General features: G+C 43.6%; 1 protein-coding gene across 1 annotated transcript in view; it reads right to left on the reverse strand.

The window, feature by feature from the left end:
- Window positions 1-26,545, reverse strand: part of LOC121276246 (adenylate cyclase type 2-like) — a 504,535-nt gene that overhangs the window by 271,447 nt on the left and 206,543 nt on the right. Inside the window, exon 4 of the mRNA XM_041184445.1 lies at window positions 11,072-11,221. Within this exon, the coding sequence (XP_041040379.1) occupies window positions 11,072-11,221 (150 nt within the window). The remainder of the gene's footprint in view (window positions 1-11,071; window positions 11,222-26,545) is intronic.

Below are 26,545 nucleotides of genomic sequence, written 5' to 3' on the forward strand. Positions count from 1 at the left end.
ACCCCCCACATGCTCCCCATGACCCATCTATGCCAACCCATGCCACCTCATGCTTCCCATGGCTCCTCATACCCTCCATTCCCCCACCCATCCCTCAATGCTCTTTATAACCTCTATGCCAACTCATGCCAAGCCATGACCCCACCCACCACTCTTTGCCCTTACACCCTCCATGCCACCTCACCCAGTATCTACCATGGGCAGACCTTAGGACCCATGCTGAGAGGAAATAAACTAAAGGTCTAAGTATCTATTGATGAATTCACTTTTAAAAAAAATCTCATTGATAAAAACCCATTCACTACATTTAAATCCTTTCAACTACTTAATCCCTCATAATAACAAACATTTCTATTCAAAGCCCCAGAACAAAGACTTTATAAGCTCTTGAAGTTGTCAGTCAAACTGTGAACTGACAGGTACCCTAAGCAAACTGATATGTTGTGAAATCATTCAAGCAGCATTTTTTTTAATCCATTTACAAGCTGTGGGCATTGCTGGCTAAACCAGCATTTATTACCCACCTTTAATTGCCCTTGAGAAGGTGGTGGTGAGCTGCCTTCTTGAACTGCTGCAGTTATAGTGCTAATAGCATTAAGTGTTAAGCCTTTTACTGTAACAAACTAAAAGCAACATTGATTAACTATTTTGTAGGCAACTTATATTCTAAATTCATAGATGACCAACATGGCCAAACTTTTTGAGGATGTAACAAGGAGAGTCGATGAGTTTAGTGCATTTGATTAAATATTGATTAACTATTTTGTAGGCAACTTATACTCTAAATTCTTAGCTGACCAACATGGCCGAACTTTTTGAGGATGTAACAAGGAGAGTCAATGAGTTTAGTGCATTTGATTTATCTATAAATGTAAAACTTTTGACAAGGTGCCACATGACAGACTGTTCAGAAAAAGGTAAGAGGCTATGCAGTCCAAGGGTAAGTGGCAAGTTGGATCCAAAATTAGCTCAATGGCAGGAAGTGAAGTGTAATGACTAATGAATGTTTTTGTGACTGGAAAGCTGCTTTCAATGGGGTTCTGCAGGGCTCAGTACTAGGTCCCTTGCTTTTGTGTTACATATCAGTGATTAAGAGTTAAATTTAGAGGGCAGGATTAAGAAGTTTGCAGAAGTTTGAAAGTGATTGTGAGTTCGATGGTGGGGCATAAAATTGTGGATTATATGAAGATATCAATGGACTAGTCAGGGAGAGAGAACAGTGGTAAATGGAATTCTATCTGGAGAAGTGTAAATTTATGCATTTGGGGGGAGGGGAGGACAAACAAGGCAAGGGAATACACTTTGAAGGATACTTTGAATTGTAGAAGAACAGAAAGATCTTGGAATGAATGTCCACAGATTCCTGAAGATAGTATGGCAAATGGATAAGAATTTGGAAGGGCATTGCATTACTTGGACACTTGGGAGCTGACCTAGATTTTTTTTAAAAGGGTCATAAGTTCATCTTGGACTGAAGCAAGCGTGCCTTTTCCAAGAAATCACATGACATCAGCTAAATGACCAGATTGGTAATTGTGGAGGAGAGCTATTTGCTTATTTGAACTGAAATTACTTTAATTGATGGGGAAAAACTGTTCTAAAGGCAAAGGTCTGGTGATTTACTGGAAATCACCTAAAAGAGGAGCTTTATGTTTTGAACTTGTTAGGTGAACTGTTAGGAATGAAAGGAGAAGGGGAAAAGCTGCCCAGCTTGTGCTCTCCTTGCCTTGCTTGAGTTACAGTGTGATTATTAGTATCTAGCTAGGAATCCTCATCACAGGAGAACTTGTCTGTGTTTGGAAACCTGACGGGCTGAGACGAGAAGGATTGATCCAGCTCTATTGCCCTCCAAGCTGAAGCTCCGTTGGTGAGAACCTCCGGACAGCTACTGGGACTAGCGACCTGTCCTCGCATGAGGGAGGACTAGATCAACAGCATCAAAACCCTGCAAACTTAATCCATTTTATAAAGTTTTCTTCTTCAACCGTCCATCTCTGCAGAGATCCTATTTGTTAGTCCTTATTTTGTGTGTGTGTGTTGGGGAGTTTTAAAAGGGATAGGTAGTAACACTTACAGATTACAAATTGTGTGTTACTAGTTCTTGCAATTTGTTTTAAAAAATAAGTTTTATTTTATAATAAATAATCATTCTGAGTTTATTGAAAGAACCCTGGTTAAAGTATCTTTTATTCTGGGTCTAACAGTAGTGAAGGTAAATAATTGGCCATTCTGGTAAGTGAATGAAACATTCACACTAATGGTGTGATCTGTGGAGTAGTGGGGCTAGATAAACTGCGCGCTCCTCCTATCCTGGTCATAACAATACTGTATACTTTGTTTTGTCAGCCAAAACATACATATATAATACTAGGTCGTATATGCTAGACCTGTATAAAACACTAGTTAAGCAACGGCTAGAGAAATGTGCATGGTTCTGGTCACTGCATTATAGAAGGGTGTGATTGCACAAGAGATGATTTAAAGAGACAAAGAAGATTTAACAGGATTTGCCAGGATTGGAGAATTTTAACCATGAGGCAAGATTAAATAAACTGGGATTGTGATTTTTCCCTTTGGAACAGAGGAGGCCAAGGGGAGATTTAATTGATCATAAAATTATCAGGGGCCTTGATAGTGTGCAAAAGAAGGAGCAATTCCCTTAGCAGAGATTAATAACCTGGGGAAAAGTTATCCCCCTTGGAGCGGGCGCGGGCGGGCGCTCCTCCAATCAGCGCCCCCAATCATGGGCACACCGCCATCTTACGTGGGCTGGCCAATTAAAGCCCGCCCATCGTGATGACTGCCAGGAAGCGCTATGCACTCCCTGTGCAGGCGGGGGGGATGATTCCCTCAGCCGGGAGACTCAGTGCTGCCTCAGGGAGATCGGCTCAGAATTAAAATTTGTAATACAAGTGATAGAAAAATTTCCCTGATATGTCCCCCCATGTGACACTGTCACATGAATTGGGACATGTCCGTAACTTTTATTGAAACCTTTATTAAAAATTTAAATACCCCCATGAAACCTCATCCGGCCCATGGATGAAGTTTCATGCTTTTTCCGAAGCCCGCCAGGGCTCCCGGCCTGCCCGCCAACTTTAAGGTTGGACGGGCAAGTCCATTAATGATTTTAGTTAGCTTTTTCAATGGCCTCAATAGGCCGTTGACAGGTTGTTGGGCACAGCTGACTTGGCTACACCCCCACCGACTTGAAAATTGAAATGACGCGGGGTGACGTCGGAAGTTCTACCCGACATCATCTCGCATCATTTTATGCGTCAACGAACGGACCCCGCTCCGAAGATCCTGCCTCCGGGGTCAGAGATTCAAAGTAATAGCTAGAAGGTTTGGAGAAGAGTTGAGGAGAAATGTTTTCACACAGAGGAGGTCTGGAACTTGCTGCCTGAAAGGGTGGTGAAAGCAGAAAATCTCATAACATTTCAGATATACACTTGAAGTGCTGTAACCTACAAGGCTATGTACCAAGAGTTAACAAATCAGATTAAGCTGGTAGCTGTTTTTTGGCTGGTACCGACACAATAAGATGAATGGCCTCCTTTTGTACCTTTCTGTTTCTCTGCATCCAGGCTCCCGGGTTATTACACCTGGTATTGACCTCCATCTCTATGTGGTCCCACTGCCTTTTCAAAGTTTGGCTTTCCCATTGGAGATAGATAACATCTGTCCTCCTCTCCACCTCTTTCAAGACTTGGGGCCTGATTTTCCATTGCCCATGGGGGCAAAAACAGGAATGGGTGGCTTCAAAATTAGTGCTCCCTGATGGCAGGTCAATGTTCTGACACCTCTGGGCCACAGTGTAATTTGAAATCGAGGGTGGGCAGGGGAGTGTTGGTGCATGAGATGGGAACCCGCTCGACTCCAATTAACTGCCTGTTTAACTCCTTGAGAGTCTGCCTTTGAGAATTGTGCTCAGCAGTCAGTTCTTGCCTCCTGGCAGTGCTTGGCATCAGTAATTGGGTGCTGAGTTTGTCTCCGGCCCAATCAGGCCATCTGCATGTTAAAGTTGTATCGCTTAAGCGACACAGATGCAGCACTAGTTCAAGACCCAAAAATGATCCAAGCATCAGGTTCCCAATTCCAGATTTAAAATAGTGGTCTTGAATACAACATCTGGGGTCATACTCCAGTACAATACTGAGGGAATGCTGTAGTGCTGAATGTGTTGTTTCTCAGATGAAATCTTAAAATCGAGGCCACGCCTGCTCTCTCTGATGGACATAAAATATCCCATGGCATTGTTTTGAAGAAAAGCAGCAAAATTCTTCCCAGTGGCTTGGCTAATAAGAAAACATTATCTAGTCATTATCATACTGTTGTTTGTGGGAGTTTGCTGTGCACAAATTACCTGCTGCATTTCCTACAACAGTGACTACACCTCAAAAGTACTCACTGGCTGTAAAATGGTGTGGGATGTCCGTAGTCATGAAAGAATATATATAAATGCAATGAAGCTGACCCAATATGCCACTCTGTGCTATGTAACTGCTGTGAAGCTGCAATATATTTGAAAACCCAACAGAGAATACTTTGAAAATATGGACCTGAATTCTTTTTCTGGTACTCTGGCATAAAAGTTATGTGTAAACTTTGATTTTTAGCCCTCCCTGTGCATAACATTTTACTCCAAAAGTAATAAAGACAAAATTTAAAACTGAACTTTGCTCCCATCACTGGTGCAATTGAAATGGAAATGACAACAATGGGAAATAAAAGATGTATTATAGCAATGCGGATGAGGCATTAGTGTTAATCATAGCCTAGAATATCCAACTCATATAAAATAGAAAGCAATTTAAAGATTACAAATTTGAAGCTGGTTTTAAAGTAGGAATTGTTAAAAGAACTTAAAAGAAAATATGCTGAAGTTAATTAAGACAAATAAATCACCTCCAATCTCTCCATATGGGCAAAAATAAAATGTTGTCCAAACTTACTGTTTTGTGCTATGCATTTTTTAGGAAGGGGAAGGGATGCTGGACAATGGTGTATATAAAATGCATTTGCTTCGGAAAAAGAAAAAAACTTACTCATGGGGAGAATGGTTTCTTGTCAGCAAAGCGGAAAGATTACAAAGCCTTTTCTATATCAATATCTGTTTCTAATCAAGCAGCAGATGTACATAAAAAAAGTTGGATGTCATGAATGTCTTGGACCAGGTTTTGCCAAAAGAAGTATCTGAATAACATGAACCGTCATTATTGTACCGAGGAAGCAATACTCCGTGAATTTTGAATCACCACTAGATGCTGTTAGCTTCCAGAAGGCGGAACTTCATACTTAACCTCCTTGTTGTTAGGAAGTTGTTCCATTGCACATTGATTGCCCATTAAAGTCTCCACAGAAACTAACATCTAGAAGTCTTTCAGCACTGTGCGAATCAACTACCTTTGCCCAAATTATGAACAACTAAGTGTGGAATTTATTTCTGTTTCTGAATTCGATTTGACAATTATGCTCTTCCTCAGTCCGTACTCTGTTTAGTTCTCAATTCTTTAATCTGATTAGTTAAGGAGTTGCATTGTTGTTCACCAAAATCCCTGATGTCCTGGTGCCCTCACAATGCATATCAATTTGCACTTGCAGCAACTTAGTAGGCAAAGATTTTTAAATTTTAAATTTGCATAAACAAGTCTAACTAACAGGGTATGCTGTAAGACGCCCCACTCCAGCAAAATCTGGACACTTGATATAAATAAAGCAAATTAACATCCATTGCCTCAATATTTATCATCATTTACCAAGTGCCAACTTCTTTTACTCAGAAGTAATAAAAAAGATTGCTCTAAATGGATTATAAGAAGATAAGCATATGAGTAAAAATTTGAAATAATGATATTCCTTTGCCAACATTTTACTGTCTGTGGTCAAATAATTTTCATGAAGTTGTGCTGAATGCAATTGGGTACAGGCTATGAACATTTTCTAGTCATCAAATTACAATTTTCTGTACTTCTACTTCAATTTATTAAAGTTCAAACTGGTCTTGGACTGATACTAATGATTTCTTCAGCTGAATATGGTATTTGCCTCATTAAAACGCAACACAAAATCAGACCAGAAAAAAAATGAACAATTACCCAAATTGTACTATTTAACAATACAGTGGGATAGAACACAGACTGTGCTACTGAACCCGTGACTTAAAAAAATATACAGGTAAAAATTGCTGTGTGTTTTCATGCACTGCCCGGATCCCTCTCTTGGATTGCACGTTCAATTATGTGGATGCAAAGAAGGACCCAAGTTTATGCCCCTCGTAATTAAAAGAAAATAGGCAGGCTATCAGCACTATTCAAATTCTTTATTGGTAGCTTGCCTAATCAGGGGCATCAATTGCACACGTTGCTGATGACATTTAAAGGGAGCCTGTACCTCTTAAAGGGCAGGTACTATGGCTGCAGCAACTGTTATTGAAGACTGCACAATGAAAGGCACAGTAGATGCTGCAAAAGTGCCTCTGGTGTTAGATTGGAAGTTTTGATGGAGGAGGTTGACAGAAAGATGAAGATATTCGATCCACCAGAAATAGGAAGACATCAAGACGAGCATCATTAATGGCAGAGGTGGTTGAGTGAAGGAATGCCAGCATTGCCCCAGGACAGGCTAGACTGTTAAAAAAAGTCACATGACCTCACTGGGATAACTAAGTTGGTTTTCTAACCAATATCTTTTAACACTTTTAAAAAATACAGCTCTAACTCTTACCCTAGCACTTTGAACACTTTACCCCTTCACGATCAGCACTCCTCAATAATTACTATAGTATTCCTCATGCCATTGTCTTGCAGTTACCCTCCTCACTGTTACTTCCTTTACCTCTTCTCACCTCAGCCATCCTTCACATACCAGCAACATTATTCAACCCTGGTATGTACATCCTCAAAACTTTTTGCTACTCTGACCATGACACACTTGCTTCAATTTTTCAGGACAAGCTTGCACGCAATAACAAGGAGCAGGCCACAGGAGGAGTGCAACGATTCATCAATGTGCTGGATGCACCTGCAGAATGGGTGATGGACACTGTTGGCAGAGAGTGTCAGGTGTCAGGCATGCAGTGTGTATGCAGCCTGGAGGAGAGACCCTGTGGGGTTTTAAACCACCTATCTCTCCTCACTTAACTATTATCCTTGCACATGATGCACAACATGTCTTTCTTTCAGAAGTCAACCATCTGTCTTTGCTCACTCGTGCCACTAAATGTTAACTCTTGTTCCTTTCATTACGGAGGAAGTTCAGGATCACTGGGAGATGTGGGATTTCAAAGAAAAAACATGAACCTGCTCTCCTCGCATAACAATGGAAAGTAGGATTTCATGGCATTTTCCTTAGTACAGCAAGGTGGGGCTATGGGAGGCTACAAGGATTGGCAGGGGAGAGCCATGTAAGGACTGGAAACAAAGATGAGAATTTTAAAATAGAGGCACTGCTTAACTGGGGACCAATGTATGCCAGCAAGCATAGGGATGATGGCTGAAAGGACCTGGTATGAGTAAGGATACAGCCAACAGAATTTTGGATGACCTCAGCTTTATGGAGGGTAGAATATGGTGGGGTGGGCAGACAGAAATACATTGGAATAGTCAATTCTAGAGGTAACTATGGCATGGATGAGGGTTTTAGTAGCAGATGAACTGAGGCTGGGGTGAGCTAGATGTTATGGAGGTGAAAATAGGCTGTCTTAGTGATGAAAAACAAGAACAGAATTACCTGGAAAAACTCAGCAGGTCTGGCAGCATTGGTGGAGAAGAAAGGAGTTGACATTTCGAGTCCTCATGACCCTTCAACAGAACTGGGTGAATCCAAGGAGAGGGGTGAAATATAAGCTGGTTTAAGGTGGGAGGGGGAGGTGGGTGTTGGGTGGGGGGAGAGAAGTGGAGGGGGGTGGTGTGGTTGTAGGGACAAGCAAGCAGTGATAGGAGCAGATAATCAAAAGATGTCACAGGCAAAAGAACAAAAGAACACAGAGGTGTTGAAGTTGGTGATATTATCTAAACGAATGTGCTAATTAAGAATGGATGGTAGGGCACTCAAGGTACAGCTCTAGTGGGGGTGGGGGGGCATAAAAGATTTAAAAATAATGGAAATATGTGGGAAAAGAAAAATCTATATAAATTATTGGAAAAAACAAAAGGAAGGGGGAAGAAACAGAAAGGGGGTGGGGATGGGCTATCCAACTAGGCACTTTACAGCCTTCCGGACTGAATATTGAATTCAACAACTTTAGATCTTGAACTCCCTCCTCCATCCCCACCCCCTTTCTGTTTCTTCCCCCTTCCTTTTGTTTTTTCCAATAATTTATATAGATTTCTCTTTTCCCACCTATTTCCATTATTTTTAAATCTTTTATGCCCTCTCCCACCCCCAGTAGAGCTGTATCTTGAGTGCCCTACTATCCATTCTTAATTAGCACATTCGTTTAGATAATATCACCAACTTCAACACCTCTGTGTTCTTTTGTCTGTGACATCTTTTGATTATCTGCTTCTATCACTGCTTGCTTATCCCTACAACCACACCACCCCCTCCACTTCTCCCACCCACCCCCCACCCCTTAAACCAGCTTATATTTCACCCCTCTCCTTGGATTCACCCAGTTCTGTTGAAGGGTCATGAGGACTCCAAACGTCAACTCTTTTCTTCTCCACTGATGCTGCCAGACCTGCTGAGTTTTTCCAGGTAGTTCTGTTTTTGTTTTAGATTTCCAGCATCCGCAGTTTTTTATTTTTATGTCTTAGTGATGATGCAGATTTGTGCTGGAAAGCCCATCATGGGATCAAAGTTGACACCAAGGCCTGTAACTTCTGTGGAGTGGCAATCAGATTTGGATTGCCACTCCTCTCCTACTTACCTCAAAATGAAGTTGTTCCTTTCTTGTCTGACCTTCTGACTCAGCCCTAGAGAGAACAGTGTAGTGCAGTGAGTTCCTGAGGCCTTATGTTGAGGGCAGCTGAGTCAGAGGTAAGGAAGCCAAGTCCCCTTTTTGTGCTACTAGCTACAGTTACCCAGAAGTGAAAGCGGTTTTAATTATTCTAACCTTTTCAGTGTAACTATTCTGGTAAGACAGTGTGAATCTTCTGAAGTTTGCGAATTATATCATACTTTCAGATGGTTCCTATTGTAGGGCAATTGCCCAACGAAGATTTGAACTTCCCAGGTAATTGTCGTGCAATCCTTACGCGGGGACATCTGGTGGGCTGGGCAGTGGAGGGAGGGGTGCCCCAATGCATCTTTGGGGTACCCCCACAGATATGATGCCCCGGAGCTCAGAAGTTATGGGCCTATGTTGCAAACAGTCTGATTCAGCCTTCAACAGTTCTCTGGGAAAGTAATGGAGTTAGAAGCTAGGGAACAGTTTGGAGCAGGGACCGAAGACAATGGCTTCAGCCTTCCAAATGTTTAATTGGAAAAAAATTCTGCTCATTCAGTACTGGATGTTGGACAAGCAGTCTGATAATTCAGCAATAGAGAAGGAGTCGAGAGCGGTGGTGGTGAGGTATACCTGGGTGTCTTAAGCGTACATGTGAAAACTAACATTGTACTTTCAGATGATGTCACTGAGGGGGCAGCATGTAGATGAGAAATTGGAAGGGGCTAAGCCTAGAACCTTGGACTACCAGCAGGAGTGGGACGAGAAGCCATTGCAAATGATATTCTGGTTATAATTAGATAGATAATAATTAAATAATTAAAGGAGGGTGTGCAGTCAACTATATCAAAGGTGCATACAGGTCATGGAGGTCAAGGATAGTAACTTTACCTTTGTCACAATCAGACAGGATTTCTTTTCTGACTTTGATAAGAGCTTTTTCAGTACTGTGGCAGGGGCAGAAGCTAATTGGAGGGATTCAAACATGGAAGGCTTTGGGAGGCAACAACAATTCAAGGACTTTGGAGAGGAAAAGGTTGTTGGAGATGGGATGGTACCTTGCAAGGGCAGTGGAGAGGGGATGTTTTTGAGGACAGAGGTGATGACGGCAGATTTAGAGGTGACAGGGTCAACATCTGAAGAGATAGAACTGGTTACAATACTGGCCAACATGGGTGCCAGGAAAGAAAATTGAGTGGTGAGTTTAAGAGGGAGTTTGGTCCCATGCAAAAATTCCTCGGTCCTTCAATAAAATGTCAAATTAGGTTACCTGCTCATTTCTCTAATGGGGCTTGAGCAAACAACCTTCTAACTCAAGAATCAAGATTACTATTACTAAATGAGCTAGGCTGACATGTTGTGGGAAAATCGATGTATGAATGGTTTTTCAGTTTTGTATAAATGCTTCAAATTTACTGCTTGCTTAAAGCTGTGTTGGGTTTGGTGAACCCCTGACCTGAGAAGTGTATATGTGACTTATATCAGTATCATAGTCCGAGGACAAGTTCTAACCAGCTGAACCTGAAACAATGGGATCTTGTCACCAAGGTGTACGTGCAGAATGCCAAGAAGACGGGCTCTGTCTGGGCAAGTTCTGGACAAGTTTGGGCACGAACCAGTAGAGCCCATCACAGCCCAATCTTGTGCTCTAAGAACCAATCACAGATGGTCATGCACCTGGGAAGCTAAATATGTACAGAGCATACAATCTGAAGTCCAATCATCAAGTTAGAAAGGATTGCACATGGGGAGCCAAAAATCCTCGCCACACCACAGAAGGAGACCATCACGATGTACAGCCTCACAGTGGGGCTAAAGATCAAACTTCAAGCAAGAGAAGACATACGGCAAGTCCTAGCATGCTCCACCATCCATGGTTAAAACGGGAAGTTAAGCCTGTCTGACCCTGTAAATTAGTGCCTGGTTTTGTTAAGTTTTATACTTTCATACTTAAATCTTTCTGACTTGTTACAAATTGACAAGTCTCATTATTGATTCCTTGTCAATTTCAAGCCCAAATCCTTACAAGACTGAAAGATGAACATTATTAAGGGGCTCTAGGGATACAATAAAGTAAATCAAGATCAGGTTGCATGGATTATATTAGCTCCACCCCAATGTCAAATTTCACGATAGAAAAACATTGTGTGAAAAATACAAATATGGAATATAAATATTTACCTGTTGTCGCTTTTCAAATTCTAGCTTGATACGTGACTTAATGCAATTGCACGTGTCTTGATATGTCTGCTGCAGGGCTAGTTCCATCAGGTGCTTGTGATAGGCTCCTGCCAGATTTCCACAGATGAAAATGATGACATTGGCCATGATCTAGATAAAATCAAATTAAAGCAATAAAATTTATTTTCAGCAATGCCCATGACTATTAATATCTAAACTGTGTGCCTTTAGTGATTTGATTCCCAGTACAGAATCTTGTTCGATAGTAGTGCAAATTTGGAGAATCAAATGATGAATTCAATATATCCGATTGTATTTCTGACTTTCCAGTCACTGGGGGAGATTTTGAGGCCTCTTGCTTGGTGGAAGTGCTGTGGTAGCACAACAAAAATGACAAGATATAATGCAGGATTTTGTTCCCAACAATGCCATTGCAAAGACTATATTGTGAAGGGTCTACCCACCACTGGGCAGCTACAGTGCCTGTTTAAGTCAGGCAGTAGGCCCTTTTAATATTGTGGTCCTATACTGTACATGGCGATCATTGCCACTTTAGGACTTACTTTGTTGTGGGGTGTTGTGGAGGGGTGCGGTAGTGGCATTCATCAACCACACAGTGTCACTTCTCCACCAGGGCAAAGAGGTACCCTGAGGGTAATTTGGCTATTTGGTGAGGCTGGGAGGAAAAGTGGTGCTCCTCCCTGCACCACATAAGCAACGTGGGCCACTGCAACAACAGATCCCCAACTGGACCTATCATTTTTTGGTCAGGAGGTTGGCCAGGCTGCCTGATATTACCATGGCCCAGAAGCAATGTGGTTCCCTAAGGACTCTTGTTTTCCATCCAAAATAATTGTATATTAATGAAGCAAGCCCTCAAACAGAGCAAACCCTCTGTCAGCACATTCTGCTGTCTGGCTGCCCAGAAAACACATGAAAGATTATTACATTGAATTACATTGAATATATGGCATAGAAACAGCCCATTCAGCCAAACCAGACTATGACTGCTTCACCTAAGCCTTCTCTCATCCTACTCTTCTAACCTTACCAGCATGATCCTCTCTATCTCCCTTTCCTCCTACGGATGCTCCTTAAAATCTACCTTTTCGACCAGACTTTTTGTTATAGGCCCAAAAACTCCTTATGTGGTTCAGTATCAAATTGTGCTTTTTATAGCTTCCATGAAGCAGCTTAGGGTACGTTATTACATGAAAGGTACTAAACAAATACAAATTGTTTTAGCTATTGATTTTGAGGGCCTGTGCATAGAACTTGGGAAGATAAATGGACAATGATATTGGTAAATAATGATATGGGAAACATGTAAAACTATTTAACAGTCCAGGAAAAATATATTCTGATAAAAGACAAGAGCAAACTAAACAGGAATGGGACACCATAGATGAATAAAGACATAAGTGAAAAATTGAGGTAGAAAAACATGCATGCATTAAGTACATGGACAACAGGAGAGAACATGACAAGGAACAAAACAAAGACATTAGGAGAAAAGTTTTTTAAAAAATAAGGCCGATAAACTATGAAATTAAATAACCAAGGAGGATGTACTATTCCACATATGCATAAATAGAATAAAGTAAAGTCCATTTGGGAATAGGGCCACTAAGGGATGGAAGGGTAAAGTCACATGCAGCAATAGTCAAATGGCAGAAATACTAACTAATTACTTTACTTAGTATTTATTAGATAGACCAATCAGGGAGACATGAGATTGTAAAATGGGATCAGAAATGACATAACACATTTAAAGCAAAAGAGGAGAAATATTAAATAAACTAATTAAACTCAAACAGGATAAACCCCTGGTCTGGACAGATTGCTTCCACACATTTTTAAAGGGTCAGCGAAGAGACAGCAGAGGCACTATTACACATATTGAACATGTATATGTGTAGTGCCAGAGGACCAGCATAAACTAATGTTGTTCCTGTATTTAAGAAGGGGAGTGGAAGATGTCCAGGAAACTATAGACCAGTCAGCTTGACATTGGTGGTAGAAAAAGTAATGGGATCCCTAAGAAAGGAGAAAATAAAAGAACATCTAAAAGCCAGAAGTATTATAAGAATAGTCAGTACGGGTTTCAAGAGGGACAGTCTTGCATGACCAACCTCATTGGATTAATTTGAAGATGTAACTGAGAGAGTAGACAAGTGTAATAAAGTGGATGTAATTTATCTAGATTTCCAAAAGGCCTTTGACAGAAGATGCCACATAATAAAAGAATGAATAAGGCCAGGGCATGAAGAGTAAGGGATAAGTAACATAATGGATAGCTAGTTGGCTTCAAGACTGAAAGCAGAGAGTAGGAATTAAGTATAGTTACTCAGAGTGGCAGCAGGTGAGAAATCAGGTGCCACAAGTATCAGTGTTGGAAGTACTATTGTTCGCAATTTATATTAACAATTTAGACTTTGGAATCAAAAGCACAATTTTTTAAATTCGCAGATGACACCAAATTATGTGATTAGTCTACTGAGGAGAAATGGGACGGATTACAAGAAGACATTAACAAACTTACAGAATGAGTGCATAATTGGCAGAAGAATTTCAGCACAGGATAGGTGTAAGGTATTCTATATTAGTAAGAAAAATAGGGAAGCCAGGTATTGCTTGGAAAATCAGAATCTATATGGAGTGGAGGATCAAAAAGATCTGGGAGTACAAATACACAAATCACTAAAAGTAGCAATTCAGTTTAATAATGTGACAAATAAAGCAAAAAAAGCAGCAGATTTTATTTCTAGAAGGATGGAATTGAAAAATGGAGCTGGTTAGCCCAAAACAAAAACAGAATTACCTGGAAAAACTCAGCAGGTCTGGCAGCATTGGCGGAGAAGAAAAGATTTGACGTTTCAAGTCCTCATGACCGTTCCACAGAACTGAGCAAATATAAGGAGAGGGGTGAAATATAAGCTGGTTTAAGGTGGGGTGGGGGGATGGGGGGGGGGGGGGTGGCGAAGAGAAGTGGAGGGGGGCTGTGGTTGTAAGGACAAGCAAGCAGTGATAGGAGCAGATAATCAAAAGATGTCACAGACAAAAGAAAAGAACACAGAGGTGTTGAAGGTAGTGATATTATCTAAACGAATGTGCTAATTAAGAATGGATGGTAGGGCACTCAAGGTACAGCTCTAGTGGGGGTGGGGTGGAAAGACTAGCGGGGCATAAAAGATTTAAAAATAATGGAAATAGGTGGGAAAAGAGAAATCTCTATAAATTATTGGAAAAAAAAAGGAAGGGGGAAGAAACAGAAAGGGGGTGGGGATGGAGGAGGGACGTCAAGACCTAAAGTTGTTGAATTCAATATTCAGTCCGGAAGGCTGTAAAGTGCCTAGTCGGAAGATGAGGTGCTGTTTCTCCAGTTTGCGTTGGGCTTCACTGGAACAATGCAGCAAGCCAAGGACAGACATGTGGGCAAGAGAGCAGGGTGGAGTGTTAAAATGGCAAGCGACAGGGAGGTTTGGGTCATTCTTGTGGACAGACCGCAGGTGTTCTGCAAAGCAGTCGCCCAGTTTACGTTTGGTCTCACCAATGTAGAGGAGACTGCATTGGGAGCAACAAATGCAGTAGACTAAGTTGGGGGAAATGCAAGTGAAATGCTGCTTCACTTGAAAGGAGTGTTTGGGTCCTTGGACGGTGAGGAGAAAGGACTCGAAATGTCAACTCTTTTCTTCTCCGCCGATGCTGCCAGACCTGCTGAGTTTTTCCAGGTAATTCTGCTTTTGTTTTGGATTCCCAGCATCTGCAGTTTTTTGTTTTTATCGCTGGTTAGCCCAGTTAGCTAGATGGCTAGTGTGCGATTCAGAATAACAGTGCTTCCCTTTCCGACTGAGGTATTGACTAAACACTATATTTGTAGGCAACTTGTACTTTAAACACAGAATGGAATACCCTCCTTTTTTCTAGCCCAACCAAAAAAGCACACTTCACAGGTACACATTACATTTTCCTTTAGGTAGTCATTCAATTTTTCCACAATCAAGCCAAAGTGATTCTTAGCTCCCAAGGGTTATGTTTGTTCTTTTATTTTCTCATCTCATAACTTGCAATCTTCAAACTATCTTTCACAGTGAGGTTTGCTTTTACTGGAGATTCTCCTTCTCGCCTAAGCTAGGTGACTCTTCCAGCCTTGTTTTAACTCCCCTCAAATTTGGGTTGGGATTTTCTGGTGCTGCCCATGGCAGGACCAATCTTGGGTGGGAATAGAAAATTTGCAGAGCTAGCCAAAAGCTGACTTTCAATGGCACCAGAGAACCCCGGCCTTCATGCTTTCAATCCGAGCTTCCAACTGCATTCTTGCATGGCAAACATAGAGACTTTTGTGACCTCTTTCTGCTCTCCTGCTCCAGGATCCAGGCAGACTCAAAAATACTGTCTGTGATTTTCAGTGATAATGTAGGAAAGCTTGTAACCTTATCCTTACAATGGTTTCCTTCGAATCCTTCCCCATGGCAATGTGAATCACATCAGCCATGTATCTAGACAGAAATGCTAATTAGCTATCGTTGAGAGCCCAACTGTCTTTCACCTCAGAACTAAATGGACAGTTTAATGCACAACTGCTTACAACCCCACACTCTCAGCACTTTTCTGGGACTTTGAAGACTCACAGGGCGGAATTTCCCCTTCCAGAGACTAAGTGCGGTGGCAGTCGGGTTTCGCTTCCTGCTGGACAATAAGGCTGGAACTCAAGCCCAAGTTCATGCTTGAAAGCTTGTTAATTATGCATTGGCGAGTAGCCCTCCAAATCACTGTGCGGGGCGGCACTGATTCATCTGCCCCACCTTTACCTAATTGAGTCGAAGGTCTGGGCACCATTTTTAAATGCCACCCAAATACATACATTACTTTTAGCAGGTCAGCTGGTTGTCAAGAAACATCTTGGTATGTCTGTATCCAGGAAAAAAGATGTCATGAACAAAAGAACAAAGGGGATGTAAATGGTGATGGTAAGGGCTAAAAGAGATGCTGATGGTGGCATTAAGGTAAGAAAGCAGAATTTGATAATAGCAGGACAAGGGTAATCACTCTGGAAAGAACAACATGAACAAGTGACAGATGGCCCTAGTGGGGGTGGGGTGGGGGGAGGGATGATGGTGGGGAAAAAAGATTGAAAAAAGGATAAAAAGTGGGGATAAAACAATGGATAAAACCATGAATAAAAATGAAAATAAATAACAATAAGTGGATAAAAAATAAAAAAATGAAAATTAAAAAATAAAAATGAATATTGAAAAAAAGAGGTAAAAAGGAGATGCGGGTAGAGGAGAGGAATTCATGATCTGAAGTTGTTGAACTCAATATTCAGTCCAGAAGGCTGTAAAGTGCCTAATCAGAAGAGGAGGTGCTGTTCCTCCAGTTTGCATTGGGCTTCACTGGAACATCGCAGCAGGGCAAGAACGGCCATGTGGGCATGAGACCAGGGTGGTTTGTTGAAATGGCAAGCAGCAGGTAGGTCTGGGTCATGCTTGCGGACAGACTGAAGATGTTCCTCAAAGCAGTCACCCAGTCTGTGTTTCATCCCTCAAATATACAGAAGGCAGCATTGGGAACAGCGAATGCAGTAGACCAAATTGAAGGAGGTGCAGGTGAAACACTTTCAACTGAAAAGAATGTTTGGGCCCTTGGACGGTGAGGAGGGAGGAGGTAAAGGGCAGGTGTTGCACCGTCTGTGATTGCATGGGAAGGTGCCGTGGGAGGGGCATGAAGTGTTGGGGGTGATGGAGGAGTGGACCAGGGTGTCCCGGAGGGAACGGTCCTTATGGAATGCCGACTGGGGGATGAGGGGAAGATGTGTTTGGTGGTGGCATCATGCTGGAGTTGACGGAAATGGTGGAGGATGATCCTTTGAATGTGGAGGCTGGTGGGGCAAAAAATGAGGACAAGGGGACCCTGTCATGGTTCTGGGAGGGAGAGGAAGGTGTGAGGGCAGAGGCACAGGAGATGGGTCGGACACAGTTGAGGGCCCTGTCAACCACAGTGGGTGGGAAACCTCGGTTAAGGAAGAATGAAGACATGTCGGAAGCATCGCTTTGAAAAGTGGCATCATCAGAACAGATGAGATGGAAGTGAAGGAACTGAGAGAACGGGATGGAGTCCTTACAGGAAGCAGGATGTGAGGAGCTGTAGTCGAGGTAGCTGTGAGAGTTGGTGGGCTTGTAATGAATATTGGTGGACAATCTATCACCATTAATTGAGACAGAGAGGTCAAGGAAGGGAAGTGAAGTGTCAGAGATGGACCATGTGAAGGTGATGGAGGGGTGGAAATTGGAAGCAAAATTGATAACTTTTTCCAGGTCCAGACAAGAGCATGAAGCAGCACCGAAACAGTCATCGATGTACCGAGAAAAGAACTGTGGGGGTCCTGAGTAGGACTGGAACAAGGAATGTTCCATATAACCCATAAAGAGACAGGCATAACTGGGACCCATGCGGGTACCCATAGCCACAACTTTTATTTGGAGGAAGTGAGACAAATTTAAGGAGAAATTGTTCAGTGAGAAAACAAGTTCAGCCAAATGGAGGAGAGCGGTGGTGGCTGGGGATTGTTCGGGCCTATGTTCAAGGAAGAAGTGGGGAGCCCTCAGACTATCCTGGTGGGGGATGGAGATGTAGAGGGATTGGATGTCCATGGTGAAGAGGGGGCGGTTAGTGCCAGGGAGCTGGAAATTGTTAATATGACATGGGGCATCAGAGGAATCATGGATGTAGGTGGGAAGAGACTGGACAAGGGGAGAGAGAATGGAGTCAAGACCGGAAGAAATGAGTTCCATGGGGCTGACACAATCAGTCTACCGGGGCAGTCCTGTTTGTGGATTTTGGGGAGGAGGTAGAAGTTGGCTGTCCGGGATTGGGAGACAATGAGGTTGGAAGCTATGGAGAGAAGATCTTCAGACTAGATGAAATCAGTGACAGTCCTGGAAATAATGTCTTGATGTTCGGTGGTGGGGTCATGGTCCAGGGGGAGGTAGGAAGAAGTGTCTGAGAGTTGGCATTCAGCCTCTGCGAGGTAGAAGTCAGTACACCATACAACAACAGAACCAACCCTGTCAGCAAGTTTGAAAACAAAGTCAGGGTTGAACCTAAGAGAACGGAGTGAGGCAAGTTCAGAAGGAGACTGGTTAGAGTGAGTGAGAAGGGCAGAGAAATTGAAATGACCAATGTCACGCCGACAGTTCTCAATGAAAAGATCCAGAGCAGGTCAGAGGCCAGAGGGAGGGGTCCAGGTGGAGGGAGAATACTGGAGGCAGGTGAAAGGATCCGTTGAATGGGGAGAGGACTCCTGCCCAAAGAAGTGAGCATGGAGATGAAGGCAGCGGAAGAAGAGTTCAGCATCGTGCCGAGTCCGAAATTCATTGAGGTAAGGGCATGAGGGTATGAAACTGAATCCAATGCTGAGTACTGAACATTTCTGTTCAGTACTCCACATGTCCGTCCTTGGCCTGCTGCAATGTTCCAGTGAAGTCCAACACAAATTAGTGGAACAGCACCTCATCTTCTGATGAGGCACTTTACAGCCTTCTGGACTTGACATTGAGTTGAACAAATTTAGACCATGAACTGTCTCCTCTGTCCTCACCCATTTTTTACCCCCTTTTTCAATATTCATTTTTATTTTTTAATTTTCAATTTTTATTTTTTACCCATTTTTAAAATTTATTTTAGTTTTTATTCATTTTATCCCCACCTTTTATCCTATTTTCAAATCTTTATCCCCACCACCATCCCTCTCCCTACCCCACCCCACCCCCACAAGGGTCATCTGTCACTTGTTCATGTTGTTCTTTTCAGAGTGCTTATCCTTGTCCTGCTGTTATCACATTCTGCTTTCTTACCTTAATGCCACTATCAGCACCTCCTTTAGCCAGTACCACTACCATTAACACCCCTTTGTCCTTTTGTTCATGACATCTCTGGCAATCTCTCCTTTGCCCCCACCTATTGCTGGCCTTCTATCCAGCTTCACCTGCTCCACCCTCCCTTAAACAGTATAAATTTCATCACATTTTTACTTCTCTTTAGCTCTTAAGAAGAGTCATATGGACTTGAAACGTTAACTCTGTCTTTCTCTCCACAGATGCTGTTAGGCCTGCTGAGTTTCTGCAGCATTTTCTGAAAATCAGGTAGAGTTGTGAGAGACAGAGAGACAGTCAACAGGCTAGAGCAAAGGATGGAGGAGTCCGTCTGCATTCTCTCTGATGTCGTGACTCTGACATGCGAGCGACTCAAGGTCTCCACAGGAAGGGTGGCAACTGCCTTGGAGACCTTGGTCCAGCAGATCTGACCAGATTTGCGCTCGGACCTTCATTCCATCACTATGGCATTAATGAGATCCATCAGTGGCTAAGCAATTGGGGTCTGGGCACTTTGACTTCCATCCAGGAGCCCTTTCTCCTTTGGGAGTCAGGCAGAGGCCCTCGAACACCTACAGGGAGGAGGGCTAACAGCTGGGCACACCGGGGCCATCTACCCAGGTGACTCCGAGAGTGGCCAGCTGATCCCAATTCCCCCTGCCTGTGACCCCATCACTTCCAACTGTACAGGCCAAGGAGGGTGCACTTGTCTCATAACAGGAGACTCAAAGCAGGCCAGGGCCCTCCAGGTCTCAGTCCTGCAGAAGATGCCTGCCAAAATCATCAAAGACAACAGGGCACAGCAGTCAGCGGGCTGCCTGCAGCTCTGCTGCGGATATCGGGGATGCACCTGGACATAGCAGTAGGGTTAGAAAAATTAAGAAACTTTGACCATCTCTTCTGGGTCATTGACGTCCAGTCTCTGTAAATATCATGCACCTTTGTAAATACATTTGCTGCTCATGAGAATGGTCTCGTCATTTGAAAACTTTGTACATATGCATCTCTGTGCCCCCTTAGTCCGAGGGTGATCCATGCTCCCACTCAGGGTTTGCCTCCCTTTGTGAGCCTCACATCTATGTGATGTGTAGCTGAGTCATGACGATTATTTGACTCTTGTACTATGTCAGGGAGATGTGGCGGGTGGTTACCATTGACCCAAAATTTAACTGGACCAGTCATATAAGTACTGTGGCTACAAGAGAAAGTCTGAAGCTGTGAATTCTGAGGTAAGTAACTCACCTCCTGACGCCACAAAGCCTGCCCACTATTTGCAAATCTTAAGTTAGAAGTACGATGGAATACTGGCATTTTGCCTGGATGAGTGCATCTCTAACTACACTTAAGAAGCTCAATGACATACAAAACAAAGCAGCCTCGGCACCCCATCCACCATTTTAAATTTTACCGCCGGTGCACAGTGGCAGCAGTGTGCACCATATACAGGATGCACTGAAGCAACTCGCCAAGGTTCCTTCAACAACACCTTTAAAACCCGAGACCTCTACCACCTAGGCAGGGCAGCAGACCCATGTGAACACTGGCACTTGTAAGTTCCCCTACGTGTCACACACCAACCTAACTTGGAAGCATATCACGATTCCTTCACTGTTGCTGGGTCAAAATCCTGGAGCTCCCTACAGCACTGTGGGTGTACCTATGCCACATGGACTTTTGCACTTCAAGAAAGTGGCTCACAACCACCTTCAAAAGGGCAGTTAGGGATGGGACTAAATGCTAGCCTTGTCAGCGATGTTTGGATCCCAAGATTAATAAAAATGAGGGATCAATTTGCGTTGAGTGTCATCACAAGCATTGAACTAGTCCTGGCTTATAAATCAATTCTAATATTCACTCACTTTAGCCAGAATCATAGAATTTTAATGGCACAGAAGGAAGATACTTAGCCCATCATGTCTGCACCGGCTTTCCAAATGAGCATTACGACCTACTGCCATTACTCTGCCTTTTCTCCGTACACTTGCATATTGTTTCTATTCAAATAATCATCTAATGCTCTCCTGAATGTCTTGATTGAACCTGCCTCCACCACACTTCCATGCAATGCATTCCAGACCCGAACCACTCGTTGTGTGAAAAAGTTTTTTCTCATGACACATTTGCTTCCTTTACAAATCCCTTAAAACTGTGCCCTCTCATTCTTGATTCTTTTATGAGCGGGAACAGCTTCTCCCTATCTACTCTGTCCAGCCTCTCATGATTTTGAACATCTCTATCAAATCTTCTCTTAGCCTTCTTCTCTCCAAGAAGAATTTGCTTTATTAACTGCTCTCTCCACCTGTCCTGCCACCTTCAATGATCTATGCACATATACACCTAGGTCTTTTTGCTCTTGCACCCCCTTCAAAATTTCACCACTTATTTTATATTGTCTGTTAATGTTCTTCCTACCAAAATGCATCACCTCACACTTCCAGTTGTCATTTTGATTAAGCTAATAATCTTTGATTTAAAAGATCAATTTTGCAAGTTAAAGTTATTGGTGTGGAGGCTCACTAAATGAAAGCAAAGTTTGAAGCATTGACCACAGTGGAGCTGATTTTTTGATGCTCCTGATTTTTCTAATTTTATTCTCAACACAATAGTAGATATTATGAAAGAGGGATTGACCTTTGTAATGATTCTCTATATTTAGTTAAAGTAACGAAGAGTAATGTATATAAGTTTGCGATACAAAACTCAGTTGGGATGTAAGCTCTGAAGGGGATATAACGAGGCTGCAAAGAGATATGGGGCAGAATTTTATGTTCTGGAGACTAAGTGCAGTGGTGGGCAGGAAAGTCGGCATGATTTCCGATGGGCAGCAAGACAGATTCTTGTGCCAGGTCACCTGTATTTCAGCTCATTATTTATGCATCAACGAGCAGCTCGCCGAATCTTGTGGCAGGGTGGGCTGGGGTTCATCTGCCCTGCCATTACCTCACGGGATTGAAGGTCTGGGCAGAATGCTGGAACTGCGAAGCATGTCAAAGTCAGGGTGCTAACATGCTGGGAGGGGAGCTTCCAGGTGGCAGGGCACAAATCCATCTGCTGGTCTTTGTGTTCCATGTGCTTGTGCCTCCTTGCTTTGCAAGGTTAGACCTTGTGCTGCCAAATGTGATGGAGGCAGCATGTTGGCAAGGTGGGGGGGGGGTCAGCCCTGGCTTCCTTGTGAGTGTGAAGTAGCTGCAGGGTGTCCCTGCCTCCCTGCAGTATGCCCGGGTCAGCATCTACCCCCTCAGCATTCTCCTGCGTGTGTTCATCCTTAGGCTCACTGTTGGACTCATCATGTGCATCCGGAGCAACTGAGTCTACATCGCCCCTTTTTAGCACCAGATTATGGAGAGTGCAGCATGCAACCACTATCAATGACACACGATCTAGGGGGTGTTGGAATGCGCCCCCTGAACGGTCCAGGCATCGGAAGCACATCTTGCGAAGACTGATGGTTCTCTCCATCACAGCCCTTGTGGAGGCTATTGTAGTGCTGCTCAGCCTTTGTTCTTGGGTGGCGGAGAAGCGATATGAGCCATCTTATGAGGGGATAGCCTTCGTCACCCAGCAGCCATCCATCCAGCCATGCTGGAGCACTGAAGAGCCTTGGCACCTGGGAGTATTTGAGTATGTGAGCCTTGTGGGTGCTGCCTGGGTACCTTGCACAGATTTGCAGAATCTGCATCTTGTGATCACACACTATCTGCACGTTCAAGGAGTGGAATCCCTTCCTGTTGACGAAGGCACCGGGCTTACCCACTGGCGCCTTGATGGCCTCATGTGTGCAGTCGATTGCACCCTGGACACAGGGGAAGCCAGTAATTGCTGCGAAGCCTCTGGCTCGCTCTGTCTATCCGGCCTCATCCCAGCGGTAGTGGATGAAAGTCAATGCACACCTGAACAGAGCATCTGTCACCTGCTTGATACAAGTGTGGACAGATGACTGGGAGACTCTGCAAACATCACTCACCGACCCCTGGAAAGAACCGGAGGCATGGAAGTTGAGGGCAGCCATGACCTTTAGCGCCACTGGCATGGGGTGTCCACCCGCACAGTTGGCGCAGATCTCAGGGCCTATCATCTGATAAAAAGGAGGTGACTGTCTCCCTTGAGAGATGGAGCCTCCTTCAGCAATGGACCTCAGTCATATTGAAGTAGTTGCTTCACTGCCTGTATGCCCTGGCAGCAGGATAGTGGCGTCTTCTGCAGCCCCTTCCGCCTTGGACTTCCTGTTGGCCCTGTGCCCCTTGTGCCTGCATCTCGCCTCAGGTGGCTCCCCTGGAGGCTGAATGTGGACTCCTGGCCTCCTCCCCCTTCCGGCCCTCCCTTCCTCCTCAGAGGAAGTGTCTCCAGTGGATAGCATAACTCCCATTCCCAGGCAAAGGGAAGGCTTCCTGAAACCTGCAGGCCCCAAAGATGATCTTTACTAACCTGAAGGCTGTTACTCCTGTCATAGCAGCTGGTTTGAGTTTTGAAGTATTCCTGCTCACACAGGCAAGCAGCAGTAACTTTAACAATTAAATATCTAACAGATGCCATTTGCCACCCCACTCACCCTTCTTAACCCGCCCATGGATAAGGTTTATCCCGCCCATGGATAAGGTTTATCCCGCCCGTGGATAAGGTTTATCCCACCCGTGGATAAGGTTTATACAAATGTCTCCTATCCACCTGCCTGCTGCGCCTGTGTGATGTCCTGAAGACCGCACGGGCCCCCAGAAATTGCAGACAATTGCTGCATCAAGGGTTTTAAGTACCTGATTAATTAATAGCGGGTGTGCATCTGAGAACATTGTGCGTCCGCCCACCTACATCAGGATGCTCGCCTGACGTCGCCACGTGTCATTTGACATGTCGGCATGCAGGGCCCAACCCCACACGCCAATTATAAAATTCTGGCCATAATTTCCATTTCACACAACCATGTTGACACTGCCTGATTACCCTGAATTTTTCCAAGTGCCTTGCCGTAATGCCTTTTATGATAGCTTTTAACATTTTCCCTTTGTTAACTCTTCTTTTGTTAAATATCTATAGAAACTCTTACTATCTTTCTTGATATTTCTAGCTAGCTTACTCTCGTACTTTGATTTTACCTTCCTTATCAATCTTCTAGTAATTCTTTGCCATTTTTATATTCTGTCCAATTTTCTGATCTGCCATGCATCTTTGTGCAATTATATGCATTTTTTTGAAGTTTGATTCTATCTTTCACTTTTTTAGTTAACCACAGATGGTGAGTCCTCTTCTTGTAAATTTTCTTGCTCATTGGAATGTCTACAGGTGCAATATGTACAAAGCTAATTGCTCTAAAAACATGGTTGTTGGACAATACATATCTAAGACTTGCGTCAGAGGATCCTATAATGTGTCCTCATGAGTATAGATCTTGGAAGTTTTTTATTACTCTGATAATGTTACACTGAAGTCTGTTCTCTGTGGATGTTATAGGTTTTAAATATGACCCACTTTGGAGTCATTCCAACCAAGTGGACTTTTCAATAATTACTGTTAGGTTTGGGTATGGGTTACAGTTTAAGTAATTGTCGGGGACCTTAGCCTTTCATGGTTGTCTGTAGCGTTAATTCGTGACCATATTTACAGCTAAACATTACCCCTATATTAGCTCTCACTCTACACCTGCATGCTGCAGAGCAATGGACTGAGTGCTGCACTTGGTGACACTTGAAATGTCTGCAGGATGGCCATGACTATGTGATGGTTTGGTGTGTGCCTAGCCTTATGCTGCCTCCCACTATATGTGAGGATGCTAGATTGCAACTGAAGGTCTGGCTAGTGTGGCTTGACATAATCCCTGTGCTAGCTCTGATAAGGGCAATCGAGATAGTTCTCTCAGTGTCCTAGGCTTCCTCGTTCATATCTTAATCTCGTAGGATGAAAATGTGGAGGACTGCAATGGGATGAGAGTGAAGCTCCAGCACACCTGCTGAGTGGTCTTTAGTATAAAGATACTAAGTAATTTTTAAATGCTGTGTCGAGACTGACTGGGTCATGCCACTCCCAGATGCCATGGTAATGCCTGATGTGAACATGGGAAACTCCTGATAAAAGCATGATCATGATTGCTTGTCAATGATCAGGCAATGGTGCTGCTGAAACACTGTCTGTGCACACAAAGGTAACCTGACTCGCAGGCTTGCTTCCATGTTGTAGAGTGACAGATCACAGCATCCTGAACAGCAATCTCATCCTAGGGACTCAGTATCAGGATGAAGCCTGAACATTATCCATGCATGAGAGATGGCCTTTGGAGGGATGCTGCTGTCCGGACTCAGATTTGTCCTCAGATGGTCAAATGATAACCAGTGATTGCTGATTGTCCTCCTTGAGGCCTTGCAACACTCCAGGCAAATAACCATGTCTGCATTGATGATTGCAGTGCTGTTCCTGCCTCTTTAAGGCTGCCATATACAGTGAAATGTTGGCGCAATGCTTGAAAGAACTGCAACATGTCACTTGCTGCAGATTGAGCGCTAGTGGAGTCCTTACCCTATAATGGGACGGCCACATGCTCCATAGGCTGCTTAGCCTTCCAAGGATGAGGCCATTATTATGCAGGATTATGACGACTTGTTCTGAGATTGATGTCCTTCATTGAGACTTTGAGGATAACAAAGAAGGTGTTAATATCTACCCTGCATTGAAGGTGAAATGTGTTCATATAAGCTAATCTTCTTCATTGCACTGGAATCTTGTCACTATAAGGGGCTCACGGGCAACCCTGCATTGAAGGTGAAATGTGTTCATATAAGCTAAACTTCTTCATTGCACTGGAATCTTGTCACTATAAGGGGCTCAGGGCATGTCTGCCACATCTGATCCATGCAATAGCCTCTTCCTGTGGGGCAACATCATCCTTTCTTTTTTCGCTGTCTTCCCTTTCGCTGGTGTCCTCCTCAAAAAAGAAAAGCAGCTCCTCCATCTCTCCATGTGGCATCTCATCCCCCCCTTTGGAGCACCAGGTTGTGTGGGGCACAACAAACCATGATGATGTGGGATACCCTCTGTGGAGAGTACTGGAGAGTGCCACCTGATCATTCCAGATATCTGAAACACATCTTCAACAGGACAATGGTCTGTTAAATTAAGGAGTGTGTTGCAGAATGAGCCACACTGTACCTCCCCTCCGAAGCACTCTATGGCGCCAAACAGGTGTTGTTAGCCACGTCTTTTGAGGGTAGCCTTTATCACCACTAAGCCAACCCTGAATGCACTGAGGACCCTCGAAGATCTGTGACACTCACGATGTAAATGTCATGTGAGCTCCCAGTGTACCAGGGTGCCTTGCACAAGCCTGCATAATCTGCTTTCAATGATCACAGATCAGCTGCAAGTTGGCAGAGTGGAAACCCTTTTTATTGATAAATCTTACTGGCTGCCATTAGAAACTCTTAAGGCCACATGCAGTCGATGGCACCCTGCGGTTGTGGGAAGCTGGAGATCGCTGCAAATCCCACTGCTCTGGCAGCCTGGCTGCCTTCATCCAGGTAAAACTGGATGTAATGGTGTGTCCTATTGAAAAGACCATTGGTGACCTCCCTTATATATTTACGAATGGAGGATTGCAATATTCTGCAGAGGCCCC

Source organism: Carcharodon carcharias, chromosome 3 (assembly GCF_017639515.1).
Source record: "Carcharodon carcharias isolate sCarCar2 chromosome 3, sCarCar2.pri, whole genome shotgun sequence".
NCBI lineage: Eukaryota > Metazoa > Chordata > Chondrichthyes > Lamniformes > Lamnidae > Carcharodon > Carcharodon carcharias.